Source organism: Haemorhous mexicanus, chromosome 7 (genome assembly GCF_027477595.1).
Source record: "Haemorhous mexicanus isolate bHaeMex1 chromosome 7, bHaeMex1.pri, whole genome shotgun sequence".
Lineage (NCBI taxonomy): Eukaryota > Metazoa > Chordata > Aves > Passeriformes > Fringillidae > Haemorhous > Haemorhous mexicanus.
This window is the reverse complement of record NC_082347.1, coordinates 26,084,471-26,105,489: the sequence shown is the minus strand read 5'-3', so window position 1 is coordinate 26,105,489 and position 21,019 is coordinate 26,084,471. Positions and strand designations below refer to the sequence as shown.

Here is a 21,019-nt window from a genome sequence, read left to right as displayed (position 1 = left end):
GGCTGGGATTTAAAACAAAGGATTTTAACAATCAGTTAATGATTCTTTATAAAGATTGTTGTAGTTTTAACTATCTGTGAGCTGTAATGGGCATTTTTCTGGTAAAAACCTGCTTACTTGACCAATGCCTCCTAATACTCAAATAAACTCTTACACCATTTATTGAAAATACAATGATAAGCAAATAGAAGTGTTTCCAATTCCTTCAAGAAGATATGGTATAAATGTGAATAAATTATGTCAAATCATACTATCATAGAGAAGCATCTTATGATTTATAAGTTCCTGCCTTATGTAAATTAATGCCCCACAATTCTGCAGCCTGTGGATAGCTTTCTTTTGTGTTGTGAACACACATACTATGCCTCAAAAGCTTCCAATTATGTGGGTGGGATTTGGAGAATACAAATGACATAAAAAACTAGAGGGGTTTATTTCAGGAACAGCTCAATATGATAGAATATAGTATCAAGATTAGAGGTTATGAATTAGAGATTCACTTTCACTTTCTTGTTAGAAAGGGTATAAAAGAAATACTCAAGGAATAGCAGAGATATAGAAAACAGCAAAGTATACATATGCATTTAATACAGTTCGTAATTCTTCCTTTTTTTAGTATAATGGCATCTATGATGAATCATATTGTGATTGTAATTTTATGTGATTTTAATGTAATTTTATGTGATTTTTTAAATGTCATTTTTAATGATTTTTGGTATGATCTGCTTATGACATTCCTAGGTGCAGACACAATGACACCATTAGAGGGACTGGGGAGGATTCTACTCATGTACATGAAAGCCAAAACCTGTGTATTTAGATTCTGAACAAGTTCCTGAATTTGCTAATCATTAGGGTTATTTCTCCCTTCTCAGCTGCATCATTTCATGTAAACTGTTTATTTCTTGGCAGCTCAGAGCGTGAATTTGAGCTAAAATTCTCCTTAAAATATTTGGTGCTGTTCTGTAACAGATGTAAGTGAATTTAGAAATCTAGATCAATGAAGTGATAGATTGAATCCAACAGTTTTTTAAGATTGTTTTCTTCAACAAAACCCAAGTCAAACTCAGAGACAAGATTCTTGCAAATGTTAAAAAACATAATGTTTTTAGGGATTGCTTCATGATGAAGTGAAAGATTAGGTTAGTACATGTCAAGAGGGAGGATGCACAACAGAGAAAGGGGAAGAGGTGCTACTGACGCAAAGTTCTGCTAACTTTTGTTTTTCCTGTGGGACAGACACTATTTTTCTGCTTTGCATAAGAAAAAGTTCTCTTAGCTGTGGCAAAACTCCTCAGAAAAGGACTTTTACCCCTTATCTCTGTAAGAATTCCACCCTAATTTATGTGTGTGGTGACAAAAGAAGACACAAAATACACATCAGTGCCAAATCCTAAAATTAAACTGGAGTGGAGAAGGAGGGTTTGTCAGCAGGATCCTGTACATCACACTCTGGATGAGGCAGATCCCAAGACATCCCAAGCTCCCAGCTCTGATTAGCTCCTGCAGGAGTGACTCAGCACCAGGCAGGGGATCCCAGTGCATTTCAGGGTGAGGCCATTTACCTACAGGATAGCAAATATTGCAGTGCTTCTTTAAACTGATTCTATACACATAAATATGGTGTAATAAATCTCATCCTCAGCACCTCATCAGGCCAAATTTGGTGCTCTCTTGGCTGGACATTATGCCACTTGGCTCCACTTGACCAACACACCCTGAGGGTCAGATATAGGGGGGATATTTTCATCTGACTAGACTGTTAGTGAAACCAAATACTATCCATCTTTCCCTGCCACTCCCCTTTGTTGCTGGATTTATTTTGTGAGAACAGTTGTCCTGTAAACAAGAAAGAACTCATCTGGTTGTTTTTGTCATTTCAAAAATAATCCCAGAACCTGTTAAAGGATGATAGCATCTAATGCAATGTGTCCTGTCCTTCCACAGGAAAGGCACTGGGCTCTGATGTTTTTTTCTCTTACAAAGCAAAGAAAGAGAGTGATATTTTTTCTCTTCTGTCTGAGCCTTTGGCACTGAGTTCAAATCTCTGTCTGTCAAATCTAGATTTAGAGCTGGAAAAAGATCATCACATACGATTATCAGATGCACGAATTCTACTGATTCAGAATGGCAATATGCAACTTACCACTTCAAGAGGAAACCTCTGGTTATTTGGCTGTTAAACACAGACAAACTGTTGTGCACACAACAGAATTGTTCCAGGTATTTTCCCTCAGCCCAGCATATCCAGGATGTGTCTGAACAGGGCATATAATCAGCTGTGTCAGAGCAAAGTGCCCTGAAGGCGCTGGAGCCCACATGGAGCCGGTGCAGAGTGTCCTTACCAGCTCTGAGGTGCATTGTACTTTGGGTCACTGGCTGGCACTGCACCCCTACACATTGCAGGAGTTTCTCTGTGCTTTCCATCCCCTCAGGCTGTTTGTGGCACCTCATTGTATCTTAACAAAAAAGAAGATTTTTGAAAGATTGCAAGATCCTGGGGGTTGGAAAATTGATTGATTTATGAAAACAGTATTTCTGGTTAGTTCTACAGTGTAAACCAGTAGAAAGGCATGTTCTTCCCAGAAGACTGACTCCAGATTACTTGAAGCTCAGCTGGTTGGAACAGGGTGCAATAATGCCAAAGTCATGGTTCAATCCCTGTGTTGGCCATTCACGTAAGAGTTGGACTCAGTGATCCTTGTGGGTCCCTTCCAACTCAGAGTATTCGGGGATTCTGTGATTCTGAAGAAAGTTGTTTCACAGCAATCCAGCAGAAACTTCATGTTGGTCAGCAGCAGTTCTCCCACTTTTGTTCATCAATCCTCCTTGTGTTTCCTCCTGGTGATCCCCAATATCAGCACAAAAGGCACTTGGCCTTTGGAAGCACAAAGCTGTGTCTGGAACGGGATGCGCATGTCCCTTGTCCTGCTGTAACCTGGAATGGAACCTGATTCACATGTAATTCATAGACAGGACTACTACAGTTACACTTTCCCTCTTGCAGTCAGACACAGTGGCAGCAACTCAGTTCTGCTATATCTACAATGTTAGAAAACAGTAACTTGATACAAAGAAAGCATCAGCAGGGGTTTGAACTTACTGCTCAGGGACAGCAGTTCCTGGTCTGGGAGTACAGCTCCAGATGATGTTGGGATGACACATCCCAGCCGCAGTGGAGAATACACAATTGCCCCCATATGACATGAAAGGTGACACCGTCCACAGCACACAGTTTTAGCCATTAGACATTTGTTATGAATATCTAGCAGCTGCAGCTGGGAATCATTTCTAGTGTGAAGGTCTTGCGTTCCCTGTGCAGACACAGTAGAAGGGGCAGTCAACAGCTGCTGAGGTTTAGTCTTCAACCAAAACCCTGCAAACTTTTGACCCTACATGTTTTCTCTGGACTTAGGGGCTCCATGAACCTGCAGCTCCAGAGGCTGTGGAGGTGGTGTTGCACTTGCTCTGATCAAGAAGTGTGTTTGTAACTCCATGTTCAGCTCCTTGCTGTAGCTGAGTTTGTCCACTACTGACTGGTGCTTCTGACAGTTACTTGGCTCCTCTTTCTCACAACTATTATGACTAATAAATACATCCTGTCATTTCTTAAAAGATAGTATTACTTTAATCCCTTGTGCTGAAGCCATCTTAATGAGGAAGTACGCAAAGATTGAAGAGAACTCTGCACTAGTTCAGCCCAGCAGAAATCTCACAGACAACTGTCCTTGCAAGACAGGAAGAGATGATTGTGGAAACTCATCTATGCTTTGAGCAAGAAGTGCTTTGTGAAACTTAGGAGGAGTTGTGTTTTCTCTCCTGTGAGCAGGCCTGGTATTACCAACTTGTTCTTGTCAGCTGGGATGTCTTGTGGTCGAGTTTTTGTGTTCAGTTGACTTAGGAGAACACTGTCCTGAAAGAGAAGTGAAAAGTCTTGGCACAAATTGTGAACTTCAGCATGGTGGTTTGTGGCAATTTTATTGCATCTAGGGATGGTTTCCATAAGGATGATCTGCTTCATGTGACAGTTCTTGAAGAACTGTCTCACTGGCTGAAGCACACAGCTGTAGAGCAAACATGAGATAAATTTGCTGTGTGATGGTCAAAGAGAGGGTGAAATTGTTGGTTTTCATCTTGATAGAACTGAGTCAACCAGGGTCAAGTCCAGTACAGTTATGGCACAACCTTCTGCAAAGATGCTGAAGGTAGCACCTATTTCATGGATACCAGGTTTTCAAAAGGCAGACTAACCTATGACTATCAGCAACTGATGGTGCTCCTACATCATAATAGAATAGGTCAAGAGCTTCTTCTGTAAGCTTCATCTTTGTTTTGGACACATTAGCTTCAGCCAACTGTGTTTTATCTGCTTGAAGGAAAGAGCTGATTACTGGGGAAGCTTCAAACTCATTTACGACGTATGAGGAGACTATGGATTTTAGGCAATAGACTCCAACTCATACCAGTTATGAACTGAAACCTCTACTACCTGGAAAGAGAAATAGGTATGACATTCTAAAATGCACAGGGAAAATTTACCATTTGCTTGAATGAAATATTGGAAGTATAAAAATTTAAAATATTAATCTGTTCAGTTTTGTATTTTTAGGCTTACACTTTAAAAAAAGTCCACAGGCACCACATGGACTGACTCCACCCATCTGCAACTTCATAATAAGCATGGAGATACACTCAGACCAAGCAACTCAGGCCTGCAACTTTCATGATTCTGTTTCTGAGTTGGTATCTAATCCCCTCATGATTTCTGATGGCTAAGTAATTGCTACAGCCTACTCTGCTTGGTTTTATTTTCAGTAAGAAATGGGTACTGTGGTCTCAGTGTGTATTAGATACCATTTTCAGAGGTGTACACTTCACTGCAGGACTTCTGTGCCAAGTCAGTGGTTTTGGGACAGTCCATCAATGCAGAATGCCTTGTGTGTGTGAGGAAGACCAGGACTTCACTGAGTATACAAAACAGCTATGAGATGACTTAAAACTACTAAGGCTACTTACCTGAGCATTTACAGGTGACAGAGGCAACATTTTACAGGTTCAAAACTTTCCATTTTACTTTTTCTTTACATAAATTGTTGTAAGGGTGCCAATGAAACTCTATTCCTTGGTGATAGAGTGCTGCTTTATCTAGGAAAACTGCTACATGTCCCTGCCATTATTCTAGGCAGTAACAAACAAGAAAATGTTTGGGGTTTTTTCCCCCCACATTCTAAAGGCTCTCTTAATATAGATAACTGAGATCTCCCTGAGTGGCAAATAATCATATTAATTAATGATCATGTGAAACAAAATACAAAGAAAACATACACTTCAAAGGACTATTCATTTGTATGTGAGTGCCTCTAACCTCAATGGAGAGAAATGGAAGATGCACATATAAACAAAAGGGAGAATAGGTTCACTGTGATGGACAGAAAAAGGCCAGCCTGGAAGAAAGGGAAATGCATAGAGGGATTTTAAGAAGGATTACAGATGCTGGTGGCAACCACACTCAATAAATCCTTGTTAGATCAAATAAAAATAGAATGCTTTGATAAGAGATTAAAAAGTCCCCTTCTCAAATGTACATCTGTAATTAAAAGCAAATAAAATTACATTTTAACCCCATACTCAAGGTACTACTTTTTTTTTTCCTAAGTTCATTTATTAATTACTTTTGGCACCCAGGGAAAAAGACAGCTTTTTCAATGTCTTCATTCTGGTACAACCAGCCACCAGATAAACATGCAATCATTGTTTTCATGCATGGATCAAAAGTTCTGATGGGGGCCATGGGCTTTGGGTGCAGGTGGTATAATTTTAGAAAAACTAAGTGACATAATACAGCAAAAAATATGAAGAGATAACCCAGGGAAAAAGGCTGCTGCTTTTCTTGGGTTGATAGCTAAGTATTTACCAGCTGGTAATAAAGAGAAAAGCAAAATTGGATTTGCTTTCATCTATTGTCTAGAATAATTTCTTGCCCAAGAACATATTGAGCATGTGCACTATTGCTTATGCAGCTTAGTAAAAAAAGTAGTTCTTCGTAAAGTCAATAGAAAATTAAGTAGTAAAGTCATAAGTTATTACAAATGTGAATATGCTTTCATCATGTTATACTAAGTGTAAAAGTTACCCTTTTTTTCTTTTTTTGTTAGCTTACAGCTAGCATGGGAAGATGCATTATGACTGTTTCCCTTCAGCAGCAGAGAAGCAGGCACCCCAAAATGCATTCTTCAGTGACTGGGACCACAGAACTATTTGCAGCTGCTTGATTCAAGGCAATTCAAATCTGAGCATTTTAATACTGCAGCTGTCTAGAAATTCTGTCTTTGGAAAAATCACCTTCTTATGACTATTCCTCATTTCTAAAAAATTGTTCATACAGTAGAAGTCAAATCTGGCACCATGGCCTTATGTTTTTCATCTGGGAACTGCTTCATCAACACATTTTTCATCTGAAGTTTAAATTTACCTTTTCCCCGCACTAGTTTTTGGTTGTACAAATCACAAGTGAAAAGTTCCCTGCACTTGCAAAGTGCTTGTAATGGTAGACTTGACTTTCTCAATCATCTGGTGCTGAGGGATCTGACGATTTACTTGGGTTTAATTTGTTTGGTTCAACAGGCTAGAGGTCTGCTTCACAGTACTGTGTTACTGGGAATGATGCTGTAATGCCTTGAGAGCTCATTGCACTGAGCACTTATTGCTGATGAGAAGATGCTTTTGTCCTCTCATCCATAATTTACAGCTGGTATGGGATGTGGTGCTCCTCTTGCCTTAAAAACCCTTAGTGAAAAGAGCACAACTCCCAGACTCGTCAGCACTAAGCCATACAAGTTTCCACGAAATCTGAGTCATGGAGCTGAGGGAAGCATGGATGCATACTGCTGGGATTCATTTCTTCCAGTTTTCCTAGAAGTCCCTGTGTTTGTTCTTAGGAGATAGAGGCTGCACATGTCAGGAGCCCTCAAAAATCAAATGACCATTGTTGGACACAGAACACAGCTCTAGTGATCTTAGTGCTGGGTAGATGTTCAAAACACATGACAGTGCTTTATTTTGGTTCTTTTTGGCAAGTTTTTCTCTTGCTCCTGATTTATTGATTGACTGGCTTTTGATCAAAGCAACATCTCTTCTATCTTCCATCTGTGCAAGTCTCTAGGTCACCTGGTAGGGATTTCTGACAGGAGGTAACAAATGTCATTTACATCTCAAGTGAATTTTTTTTCCCCCTAAAGACAGGGAAACCATTTTTACTGATTTCTGTGATCAAACACTAAAAGAGAAAAGCCCAAAAGGAAATTGCAAGGATGATCACAAATTCACCTGTACCTGGCCCTAACCTCAGCAATCTGGCATTCTGAGCCAGCACATGCAAACCTAAGAGTTCAGTCTGTGACCATGTGTTTGGCCTCTGTCAAATAAGGCTTAAGAATATTGAAAAAGAAAAGGAAAAAGTTTTTCCATACCTATTTGAGCTGGAATTCAGACAAAGTTATAGTCAGTCAGAGATGCCCAACACTTCCTTGCTTCAGGAAAGCCAGGAGTCCAGTGGAATTCAGACATCCAATGTTTCAATATTTCTTTTCCACTCTCTGCCAAAACTAAGAATTGCAGAGACACTGTATGAAGAAAACAAAATAACTAGCTGAACCGTGCTATGTCTCACAAGCTGCAGTTTCTTGGCAAAGCCCCTGGTGATTTCTCATTTCCTCCAAACTAGTTCTCTGACTCATGCTGCTTAGTGGGATGGCAATGCCTTTTCCCTTCTTCATCACACACCACTCTATGAAAACATTAGGTTATTCAACAGGATTTACTGGCCACTCACTTGAAATAAAGACAACCCAGTGGTCTGAATCCAAGTGTCAGAGAAGGCAGTGGCCTCTTCATTGCCATCGAGGCAGGAACCTCTGGGAATGTATTCACTCCTGTGGTCACTCAGCCACAGCTCTTGGCCATCAGAAAAACTGGGCACTGACAAATGACAATGCCCTTCAGTATCTCAGTTTCTTAATTTTTTTTCTGGTATCCATGAGAAAAAAAGTAAAGTATGCATTTGTTTTTACACTTCTTCACCATGAAATTCAGTGTTTCATTTGGATTATTGCCATCCTGCACCCTCTCTATCGATGCCCTAGGGGGAGGAAAAAGAAGGATCTTCCTGCTCTTTCTGTGATTTTAGAGTGACCACAGCCTTTGCCCACACTGTCTTTGCCACACAGGTGACAAAAAACATGAAAAAAGAAGCAGAGCTCATAGCAAATTTCTCACAGGGCATGTGAATTAGATACAGGCAGTGCATCAGGAAGAACTGGCTGGTTCTGGTCACAGCCTAGTCATCTCTCTAGATTTTTTGGGCAAAAGGCCTACCCCATGGTCTCCTTATCCAGCTGGCTGTGGTGTGCAGATGCCTTTGCTGAGACAAAATAGCTATGGGGGAGGTTTTTAGTATTTTCCTTTGTGAAATAACAACTTCCTAAAAATAGTGTCTGCCGATGAATACATTGCAGTTTGCAGACCCAGAGAAACCAACTTTGATCATTCACTCCTCTTTCCTCCCTTTGCATGCACTCCCTACACTTTCTGAACCTGAAATGAAACAGAAACCCCATTTGCTTTTCAGCAAATTTAACGTGAAGCAGGTTTAGGCATTTTCGTTTCAATAGCAAAACGTTAAAAACAAAAACAAAACCCAAACCAATAAACCCTCTCTCCCCAAAATTAAAACATAAAAGGGTTATTTTTTCCAGGTAATAGTGGTTTGAAAATTCTCCTCAAGCTGTTTCTAACATTATATGATTCCAATAAATGAGAAAGAGAGAGGCTGCCTGAGTGCATGTCTTATAACAGAGTTCTGACACACTACTGTTTTGCTAAGAGATTACAAAATCGATGCTTTATGAAAACATTCTTGTATTTTAAAGCAAAATCCATCCAATTCTTTATCACTTTGATTCCCTGAGCTCCTTTTTATTCACAAGAAGCAGGAATCTCCCTCAGGTAGAGCATCCACTTGGGCTGCATCCAAAGATATCCCGGGCCAGCTTCAGTGCCAGTAAAGCACAGAAGCTCCTCTTCATTTTTTCTTAGCTCTCAAGATGTTTTGACTGGCTGAAAATGATGAAAGAGTTAACAACAGGCTGGCTGACATGACTTAGTGCTGGGAAGACGGGGGAAGAATTAACCAATGCTTTATCAAGACAGAATCAGACAAGTTACATGAAATGGATGCCAGTCTGTAGGGCTAGGTGCAAAGCAAACTTTTTTTTTTAAGTGTCTTTTTTCAGAATTAAAGGTCTGGTTGAGAGCAGTTTTCATATTAATGCAGTTTACTTGGGTCTTGCCAAAGGCATTTCATTTCATGGCATATGTTGGTATGATTAAAAAGCATGCATTGTATGGAATTAAAAGGATGCACTTTGGAAGAACTGAAAGTTGGCTCACTGACAGATTGCAAAGTGGTGAGAGTAACGAGTGGAACTATTTTCAGCAGATTCCCACAAGGATCAGTTCCTGGTACAACATTGTTTAGTATTTTCATCACGTGTCCAAACGATGGTGTAAAATCATAGTTAACTCATTCCCAAATCACTTAACTTCTTGACAAAAGTATTGAAGAGAATATGTTAGACAAATAAAAGTGTTTCCTGTCTTTTGTAGAAAACCAACAGCTAAAAAGAAAGTTGAGGAAATAAATGCATTTCTTGTTATATACTGCTCTGTTGCATGTGGATACATAGGGTGTGCTGGGTGAGCACACACACAGAGCAAAATAAACAAGCCATTGCACACTAAGACATCACTAGTCCAGGAGGAGTAACCTGTGGTTGCTACTTCTTCTGTCTACCCTGATTACAAATTTATCTTTGACTGCACACGTGCGGCACAGTTTGCTGGCTCAGTAACCTCTTAGGTGCATTACCACTCCTCAGCAACTGATTTTTTCACTCCTTACTTACTTAGCAGCAGGAAAAGGACAACAGGCAGCCAGGCACAGTGGCATCCAAGGGCAGCATCTATGGGTGCATGGACACAGCCAAGGGCAGGGTGCTGGAAAATGTATGACAGACGAGTTGAGCAGTGACACCACTGAAAACATGACTGCCGCACACTTGACGGGAGGTGGCAATATCATCTTTATCACACATGATATTTTCACTCTACCATTAATCACTTAGAAAAATTAATTACAAACATTCTTTACTCTAGTCAGACAGTTCAGTTTTGGTAGCAGGGAACAGGGTGTGCCACAGTTTTCTGTCTGTCATGCTGAGCCTACTGTCCTTTCGTGTTTTCTCTGCGGAGGATTTTTGTGACAATATCCAGTTGCCTCACACCTTGCAGATGATTGCTCTGCCCTTATCCTTCAGTGGGGTGGCAAGAGTTTTTCAGATTCCTGTTACACGTCGCCCACTGACCATCTGCTATTACCACCTTAACGAGAAATCACTTGATGAAAGGTGATTGAGTGGTTACTGTCCAGTACAAGGTTACAAGCTCATTATACTACTTCCCCCTCCAATATTAAGCAATAGTGATAAGCCAAGAGTCTTAGCTGATACAACCTGGTGCATTTCTGCTATTTCAATCGTGGTGCCTTTGTTTACATGACATTTAGCTTAAAAGCATTTACTGTTAGGTTAATTGAGATCCAAGCCTTTGGTTAAAGTGGATTTCTGGGTGCTACTATTTCAAAATAGAAACTTGGGATAATCAAGGAGTATTCTATTTTTTATCATTCTTTTAGCCATCATGGATGGGATGCTTTAAAGATGAATAAACTGTGGTGTTTCGGTAGTACTCATGAGAATTGGTTTGTTTCCCCTCAGAGCACTGAGGTTTCCTGTAAAGCTACTCTAGCTCTGGATTTATGCATCATTTGAAGAGGAAGATCTATCTCCTTAAAGCTTCCACATTAGGTTTTGTTGAGTCAGTTTTATATATCAAGCTGTTAAAAAAAAAAAAGAGGGAAAGCAAAAAAAGAGAAAAGTAAGCTTCAATAAAACGAGTCCAGAGGAAGTTCACAGTTCCTTAAAGAGTTTTTGTTCTACATTTCTCTTTCTGTATCAGGTCTCTGCTATGATCTGTTTCCACAAAACTAAAAGCATTCTACGCAGCCATCATGTTCAGGTTGTGGATTTCAAGACAATCTCCCAGATAAAAATCAGAGAACTGAACAGATTGAGGTAAGCTGTTAGAACACAAGAAAACGCCAGAGCTGCCTCTTGTCACAGAGACATTTAGCAGGAGTACAAAACTGCAGTGAAAAAAGCCTGGCAGTGTGATTCAGAACATACCACTAGGGGGGAATGATAGCGTTGCTGTACTTAAGTTTAGAAAAAAATGTTCTGAAAGGTTGTGTTGCTAGCACATACTCTATTTTAGTTCTGGGACTCATTCTCTAATGTCATATATATTCTGAGTGGTAAAGGAACCACCTGATGTCCAGCTTCATTTCAGGGAAAGGGAGGGCATAGGTATGATGGGCACTAGAAGACAAGTTTGGATGTACTCGGATTACTGGGGGATAGTTCAGAGGAGAGACACCTTGAAAGGTCAGTGTCAGGAATGCAGCATGCTAATGATGCTGATGGTATAAACAACACCCGAGATAGGTCTCCATTTGGTGAAGCACTTGTGTACATGTCGTACTTGAAGCACCTGAGCTGCTGTATTCATTTCAGCCAGGTGACCTGCATGCCTCACCAGACAGGACCTCTAGGCGTTGCACTGTCACAGAACTGATGTGTTTGGCATTTACCCACACTCTCTGAATGCAAAGATTAGTGTGTCTTCCTCTTATAAAACTGCCTTCTGCTGGTGATCATTCTCCTAACTCCATACAACTCTGATTCATAGCATAAGAAAAGCTTTCCCAAAGGATTCAATAGCTCTTTTCCTCCAAAACACAGACATCATCTGCTTATATTTATGTGTATCTCATCCTAAAAAAATAAACAAATCACTTCTGGGCCCCTATTCTCTCATATATTGCCTGAGAAAACAGTATTACGTTTCCCCCCTTTTTTTTTCTTTTGCAGAAACATAATTTATTATTTGGCTTATAATCATTGACAAGGGTCCAAAAAGAGGCAAATCTTACTGTTTTGATATCTTACACTGATTGTAACTCATAGTGTCATAGGCCCTTTTAGCACCAGAGACATCATTCTGGTACAGTAATCCCTTCAGAGAATTCCTTCCAACAAATATAGAAGACTGTCATCATGATGGGAAAAAGCCTTTCCTCTAAAAGTGTTTATCATCCAAGAATAAATAGCAATGAAAATAATGGCTTTTTGAGACTTCAGAGGTAATAATCCATTTAACAGGAAGATATTGCTATGAGCATTGTACATAAGCCATTTACCCTTTCCAGTGTCTGACAGTCATCTGAATGTCAATTAAAAAAAAAAGAAAGAAGAAGAAGATGAAGTTATAATGCTGCATCAACAGACAGCTGTCCTAGTGGGCACTGGGAGCACAGCATGGCTGGCATTGCTGAGCAGTGCAGTCACTACCGCAGGAATGATGAGCTCACATTCCATTCTGATTCCCATGCTGTGTGGGGCTGTGGGGCTGCCACCCCTCGTGGCCCCTCGCTGCCCGACACCAGATCTGGCTCGTTACCGCGCCTGGAATGAGCGGGAGCCACCTCTCAGCTGGCAAGCACAAGGGCATACTTGGATTCCCAGGTTGGAAGATTATCTCATTCAGGCACAGTTCTCCCAAAGATATATAAGTGCAGGGAGCTTGGTGGTCCCTGCAGAGCCCCAGCCCTGGGAGGTTTCAGCCACACAGGAGCACAGCCTTGGATCACAGCAAAGATGACGATGATGATGAAAGTAGAAGAGCTGGTAGGTGCAACCTTCTTTCATTTACTCACAATGAATTATTTATTAGTCTGTCATTGGACCAGGCAGAGAAAGACAACCTTTGTGGATCACTGATTTAGCAGGTTACCAGCACTGCTGTGCTCTAGGTGCAAACCCTTATACTGATATACTGTTTGTTATATTATTATATTTTCGCTTTAAGTTTTCCTTGGGAAAGGGTCTCACCACAGATACAACTATACAGCTGTTTGGATTTGGCATCACAGCACAGTTCACCAGGAAAAGATCAACCAAATTTAGCTACTTGTTTGACTCTGTCCATGATTTTAATTCATATATATTTTTAGAAGCCAGTAATCTTATGATCACACTAAGTAATTCCTATATAATAAGGGTCTGGGACAACATATTAATGCTTGGAAATGACAGTATTTTATAACATTAAATTAGCAGCTTAATAATAGTATTGTTTTCTAATAATAAATTAACAGTTTCTACAGCCACTGCTGTTCATGATGTAAAAGTCTTTGAAAAATTAGGTCTAGACCACAAGTAATGGGACATTCCACTGCAGGATTCAGATTAAGAATGTCTGATCTGATGGAGAAACTGGGAAAACAGGAATGATTCAGTAAAACACTGCACTTATTTTCCCAGATGATTTTCTTAAGATACAGCTGCCTAAGTAGTTAATGCTATCTTAAATTCTTCGGCAAGGTTCTCACAGTTTCTTCTGCATTAGACTCTATAACAAATAAAATTTTACAAGGTAATCAAACAGAAAGGCAGTCTAGGCCACATGAACCACTCTCAAAATACACATCTGCCTATACTAAGTTTAACCTGTTATCTCTTCATACACACTTAATTGGGCATCAGAAATATTTCTGAAAACTACTGAAAGCTGTACTGCTGCACAGCACCACAAAGCTTCTGCCATTCTGCTATGAGTGGGACTTTGGTACTGACAGCAATGGATAAAACCAGCCTTGAAATCCCTCAGGAGCCCAATTTAAGTGCATGGGAGATGTGCCCCAGCCAACTGCATCCCAGCCAGGCAGGCACAGGCAGAATGGCTTGTCCTGGCTGTCACACACTGAGAGAGGCAGGAACGAGGTGCAATCAGCCCTAAACAATCCATGTTTCCAGGTGGTGGCTGCTGCAGTCAAGAATCCACTGATTATATTTTATCATGTTTGCATTTACAGGTGACTGGGAAGAAGGTGGATGATAAAGAGACTGGCAGCTTCCTCCCTGAGGACTTCAAAAATGGAGAGTATGAAGCTGCTGTAAGATTAGAGAAGCAGGAGGACCTAAAGACAATCCCTGAGCACTCACTGACCCGAGGTGATCTGGATCATGAGAAGGAGAAAAAACTAGAAGCAGAGGTAGGCTCTTGGTTTTTCTTCTAGGATTTTTATCATCATGTGTGCATTTCCTGCTGCAGTCCTTGAAATTCTGCCTCTCTCTAAGTCAGAAATACATGGTGAGCTAGAAAACCCCTTGGGAGACCACCACAAAATGAGGTTGGTCAAAAGTCCACTGAAGACCACGGAGATCTGCTCACCTGTGTAGCCTGTGGGTGAGGGCAGTAACACTTTGAGGCACAACCTCAACCACCCCTGTAATGCCTGCCTGAAACCCTGAGAGCTCCTGTGCCCCAGAGTCAGCTGCTGCTGGCTGTCAGTGAGGGGGAGCAATCAGAGGCAGCGAGACACCTTCATTTTGCACACCTAATGACTGCTACCAAAAATAGCTAACCCACCAATAACATGAAAATGTCCTTTTTATGAAATCAAGCACATTTGGGAAGAACTGTTACAAATGAAAATCATACTGGTCTACAGAAAAGTACTAATTTCAATTCCTGGAGCATGACAATTCTCCCTAGATCTTTAAGAACTGATGTTTTTCCCCCCAAAACCACAGTAGCTATAATAGCTTTAATTTTTTTTTTTTGTGAATAAGCAATCAACTGGCCTAAAAATTTAAAGTGATTTAGAAATGATAAAGTTTAAGTAGCAGGGGAAATAACACTTTGTTCTAAAACATGAAGAGTAAGAAAGTCAGTCTCAGAAACATTAGAATAAAAACTACTTATTAAACTTCAAGAGACATTACTGGCTACAGAGGTTTTTTTCAGTTCCTTCAAAGCAGGTTCCTAAGAACTTAGTGGGTTTCCAGTTATCCACAGTCAGAATAATTATTTTCCATTAGGCCAATAACCTGCAGACCAAACCCCAAATGCAGAGAACAATAATAAGAAGAGGTGGGAATAACTTGAATAGGAACTCAGTTGACAAAACTATATACCATATGACCATATACCAGTGTATTCACCCTTAATCACACCATGGGACAAAATCTGTCACCTGTGTTCACCCTGAGTCAGTCCCTGTTTGTGAATCCCCTGAAGCCAAGGACACCCCCTGGGATTTCAGTTCAGGCAACACACCTGCCCTTAGTGTCAGCAGTGCCCCACACTCACTTCATGCCCAGATGCTTTTTACAAGCAGGTCTGGAGAAGTCTTAAACATTTTTTGAACTGCCCCATCAAGGACATTGAGGACATTGTTTGTGGCTTCCCAAAATGTACAAACACTTGTGGACTGAAATGCTAAGATCATTCTAAACCTTGTTCTTCTCTTGAGGGTATGTTTTTAAGCAAAGAGAATTAAGTCCCAATAATTTAGTAATTAATTTAGTAATTTAGTAATTAATGCATAATTTTAAAAAAAGTGATTAAAGAAAATCACTTGGTGGAAGTCAGTTGAAACTTCAGGAGCTTTCCAGCTTTCATAAGCTGCACATGAGATTTTTTAAATTGTTGTGCCAGAAGAGACTGTAGTGCTGCTCTGACTCCTGGCTTAAATTCATGTCACAACATACAACTCAAGAAGAAGTTAGGAAGAGGTCAAATGGTATATTAAAAACTGTAGATGAGGTAGAATTTCTCACATAGTTAGCAACTTATTGTAATGGTTAATTAGCCCTATCTGAAAAAAAAAAAAAAAACCAATTTATTTCAAAGTTCATCCAATCTTAGTTGAATTCAGCTGAATAGTAACCCATTGCTGTCCTGCCACTCTGAAAGGGAGAGGTGATCACACTGCTCAACTTGCTCCTTTCCCTGATTTGTTCCAGCTGAAGAAGAAGAAATTACAGGCCAGGTCAAAACTTGAAAATTTGGAGGATCTTGAAAAAATTATTGAGCTAAAGAAGAAGAAAAGATGCAAGAAAGTGAAAGTGCCTGTTTTAAAGAAACCTGAACCAGAAGTTATTGTAAGTTACTTCAAAGTAGCTTATTCTGGGAAAGTATTAATGGGGGATTGTGCCACACACATTTATGTTATTTATATTCTTTCCTTCAGACAGGACCTGTGGATATTCCCACGTTCTTCAAAGCTGCACTGGAGAATAAGTTGCCAGTAATTGAAAAATACCTGTCAGACAAAGGGGATCCAAATGTCTGTGATAAGGTACAGTCTTCTTCCTAAAGCAAAGCCTGCTACAGAAGAGAAAAAAATAACTGTTACCATGAGGTTTTGTAGATTCTACTCTCATGAGAGGCAAAAAGGGGAGGGGTAAAGTAAATAAATGCTGGAAGTTCTGTACATCAAGTTTTCTAGTGGCCACTGAGACCCTTCAAAATCACATTACCTCAAAAGAGTCTTTATATTTAAAAGAAGGCTGTTGGTGCCCAGGAGAACCTGATTTTTCTGTAAAAGGTGATCTTCCAATGCTATGGAAAAAGAGATAGGAAATTTTTCTGCAGAACAACAGAAGTAAGTGGCTGTCCTCATACTCCATGATGCATGAGCTGCACTTTCAAAACACATGTTAGATGGGGAACTCAAAAGGCATAATTTTAAATCTGGATGCCATACTGCAGATTTTTCTCCCATCCTTTAAAATGCTGGGTAGGCAGCTCTCAGCTAACAGGTTGCTATTAAAATTTAGCAGATTTCAGGTCTCAAAAGCTCTTTAAAAGGAATCAGCATGGAGTATGTATTTGCCATCATCCTAGCGAGGGTGGGAGAAGAGATTTTGAGATCTTTTGTGCCATATGTAATATCTGACTTTGCACTGCTTCAATTGCCAGTACAAACGCACTGCGCTGCACAGGGCATGCTCTGAAGGACATCTAGAGGTGGTGAAGAAGTTGGTGGAAGCTGGAGCCCAGCTTGAACAGAAAGACATGGTATGCACATCCACTCACACCTCTTTCCAAAAGCTGCTCATTGTTTTATATGTGCCAGGAGAACCATTTATAGAAGTGCTTTTTACAGAGGAGGAGTGCTGAAAGGACTTGCAATGTCTTTGAAGTTTATCCGTAAAATAACATTGTTGAGAAGAGGTTTCAGAAGGGAGTGTCTGCCTCCCTGTGCCAGAATGGTTATAGGAAAACACAGAAGTGCTGGCCAGCAGAGTGCCACAAGCAAGAAAGCCTGGGGCAGGGTAGGAGAGCTGAGGTCAGGCTCCCAGCCCAGCGCTGTCCCACGCAGGTCCCCAGGGTCAGCAGGAGCACCAGGATTTCAAAGCTGTGCACGGGAGAGCCCCCTGCTCCTCTGCAATGCCGGCCACGAGGGGTCCTGAGCACCCACAGCTCCTGCAGCTGCTCCTTTGCTCCTCTGCCCTTGGCTGCACTGCCAGCCTTGCTCCCCCTCACTAACCCAGTGGGGCTCCCAGAGGGTGAGGAAGAGGAGGAATGACAGGCAGAGTGTGAGCATCAAGGGACTCCTTCCAGCTCAGGGCAGCTCAGGGCAGAGATGCTGAATCTTGTAGAGAAGAGGGGTTTTAATTCACTTTGTGGACTTGCATAACTTGGAGATTAGTTTGTTTTTTAAAGAGAACTATTCTTTCCCTTGAGTTTAATTTTCTATGCCTTTTAGAACCTAAAAGGCATTAAATAAAAAATATTAACTTGCACATACCAGCTACATACCTGGCTAAAGGTAACTTCTAAGGTCAAGGAATAAACAAAACACATCCTCTTTCACAGCAGCATTGCCAAGATCTCTGTCTTTAGGAGTAATATGCAATGAATGTGAAGAGTGAGAAATTCGCAGTACTGCAGAAATTAGGGCAAAATAAGAAAAGCTGTTACTAGAAACAATTGATTTTTTTTTACTAGAAACTGTGATCACTGTGCGATCACAGTAAAGTGCTCTAGGTTAAATCTCATAAAATTAATTTGGATTATTTGGTTTAAATAGTGGGTTTTTAACATAATGACACATTAAAATACTTTTAATTTCCTTTTCCTATTAAAGCTTCATTCTACAGCTCTGCACTGGGCATGCCGGGGTGGAAATCTGGACGTTCTGAAATTCTTACTGGACAAAGGGATAAACATAAACGCAAGAGACAAGGTACGTGCTTCTGGAACTCTGCAGCTTTTTAAACTGGAGACGCAAAGCTGGCCCTTACTCCCAGCAGATAACTTCTGGCAGCTGTTTTTGAAGCAGCTCTCGCCTGTTCCATGCCACTGACCATCTCCTGCCCTGACCCGCAGCTGCTCAGCACGCCCCTGCACGTGGCCGTGCGGACAGGTCGCTACGACTGCGGGGAGCACCTCATCGCCTGCGAGGCCGATCTCAACGCCAGGGACAGGGTAAGGCCCGGCAGCTCTGCCCTGCCCGCACAGCTGCCCGGCCGGGAGCGGCCCCAGCGGCCGGGGCAGCGCCGGGACTGACGCTGCCCTGACCCGTTCTCTGCCTCTCCAGGAAGGGGACACGCCGATGCACGACGCCGTGAGGCTGAACCGCTACAAAATCATCCGGCTTCTGATCCTGCACGGAGCAGATCTGAGTCTAAAGAACTGCGTAAGTAACAGCATAAAATCCAAGTAATTTTAAAACGCTTTAAAATGAGTTTCCCACCACAGCAAGGTTTCGAGACCGGAGAGACTATTTCGAACAAGCTTAATTAGATCACTTCAGAGCTAATTAAAGCAGAGCTGAGACAGGGAAAGGGTACCTTGGGGGAAGTCAGGGAAAAGAGGAAAACCCAGTACCTCTTTTAAAACCAGAACCCACTTGCTGGTACTTAGACAACATCACACCTTTCTATGATTTACTTTAATTAATTATATCACGAAAAGATGTAATAGATAGGACACTTACTCTGCACAACTCCTGGGCTTCAACCACCACTGAGACAACAAGGATCTTAGCCTGTAAGAGAAATCTTTTAGTTAAGCCCACAGCTGAGGGCCAGCCCCAGCAGCACAGCAGGACTGGCTGTTAGCCTTACAGCTGGCCAACACACCCCTGTGGCTGAGCAGAGACAAGTCCCACACCTGGCTGTGCTCAGAGCCACTGCAGCAGCAGCGTTGCTCAAGCTCTGTGACCACTAGTTACAATACAACGTTGGACAGACCTTTCTCCCAAATCCAAACCTAGCAGCAGTAGCACGGGTTTTACCACTGTCAGTCAATGCTTTGACTGACAATCAGTCAAAACCCCAGGGGACAAGGAGGAAAACATTCACTGGAGCACTCAGTACTCCCCACTCTCTGCCCACCTCCCTGAAGTGTGCTGCTCTGGCATTATCCCTCATCAGAGCAGGACAATTATGGAAGGTACAGCCCCAAAGGCCAGAGACTTGCCCTCTCAGACATTGTCTGCACACAAAAGTTGGTCCTACTTAATTCCTGTGGCTCATACAGAGTAATTAAGTGTAATTAAACTCTTATCTAAATTCTGCATTAAATGGAAGTGTCTTATTGAGATTGCACCTAAATATATTTCTAATCACTTGAAACTAAAACAAAAGGAAGACCTGCATGTTCAGCATTTGCCTGAACCCACTGAAACCCAGGCAGTTTTCATCATGGGTCTGACCAGGATTGGGACTAGATCAGTAGGGCAGAAGGACTCTGACCCCAGGGGTGCAAGAATAAGTCTAAGCCTGTGTGTGAAGAAGGGATTCACATCACACAGATGCACTGAACAAGCATTTAGGGAATAATAAGGACTTGGCCATCACTGGATGAAATTAAATATTCCTGTTTCTTTTAACCAGGAAGGGAAAACCCCTATGGATCTTGTTCTTCAGTGGCAGAATGGCACCAAAGAGATATTCAACAGCCTGAAAGACAATTCCAAAAAGAGTGCCCACCTAGGTAAATTCTGAAGAGAGAAACCAGACCACACTTTTTTTTGCTGCTTTCAAATGCTTCCCACAAACCTGGATGAAAATGTCCTTGAACATCTATTGAAAATATTTATGGCACTGGATTATTTGAGGTGCTCTCACTGAAACTGCAAGAAACCTGCAAAGAAATTATTTTAAAAGACAGGTTGAGTGTTAAAATTCCACTAGCTCTAAAATAGCTTTATTTATTTCTATTTATTATTTATTTATTTAAAAGTAATTTAAAATTATTTAAGCTTTTTTTTTATTGGTGCAATTGGTCTAAATGCAATTTTTGCCAGCACCATAAATCCTTTGGTCTTAAATGGCAGAATTTTCAAGTATAGTAGAAAGTTTTCTCAAGCCTTCCAATAGCTCTAAATAGCAAATACTTGCAACTGTTGCCTTGTCTCACTACTAAAATAACCTGTGAATTGAGTGGTGGTATGTGGAAGAGCACTGGAAGGAGGTGTACTGAGGTGCCAAGAGGATTTAATGAAGCAGTTGAGTAATGGTGTTTACACAGGGTTTGGCAATCGTGGTTGATAAGGAGCTCAAGGACAGAGCTCCAACCACCATGTACCCCTTTGGACTGAAGGATTCAGATAGAATGTTGGGAAGGTGAGAGGAGACTGTATCAGGGAAGTGAATTTTTTAAAAACTAGACTACTACTAAGTATGATGATAAAAGAATGCAAAATCAGATTATGTATATTTGTAAATTTGTACTGCTTTTTCTGTACATTTTGAACTGATCCATTTCAGATTAAATTAACTGAGTGGTTCTTTTTACTTGCTGGAGTGGATGATGGAGTGGTGAGCATGCATGGGGTAATTTTGTCTCTCTTTAAAGGAAGTTCACATCATGTCTGCTGCAAAATTCTTAAAAACTTAAAAGTCTCAGCTGCCAAGAACAGCCATCCCTTACACTACCTCCCTGCCACTGTTAGATAAACCCCATCTCACTTATTTTGCTAAATGGAGGCACATATGAAAGCAGAAAGACAGTATTTCAACTAGCTAGTAAAACAAAGTTACAGTTC

General features: G+C 41.0%; 1 protein-coding gene across 1 annotated transcript; it reads left to right on the top strand.

The window, feature by feature from the left end:
• Window positions 1–12,667: 12,667 nt before the first annotated feature.
• Window positions 12,668–20,768, top strand: ANKRD1 (ankyrin repeat domain 1). Its single transcript, XM_059851600.1, has 9 exons — window positions 12,668–12,860; window positions 14,048–14,227; window positions 15,984–16,121; window positions 16,211–16,318; window positions 16,942–17,040; window positions 18,113–18,211; window positions 18,355–18,453; window positions 18,566–18,664; window positions 19,866–20,768. The coding sequence occupies exons 1-9, from the start codon at window positions 12,831–12,833 to the stop codon at window positions 19,974–19,976; spliced, it is 963 nt and encodes a 320-aa protein (XP_059707583.1). The 5' UTR covers window positions 12,668–12,830; the 3' UTR covers window positions 19,977–20,768.
• Window positions 20,769–21,019: the final 251 nt, after the last annotated feature.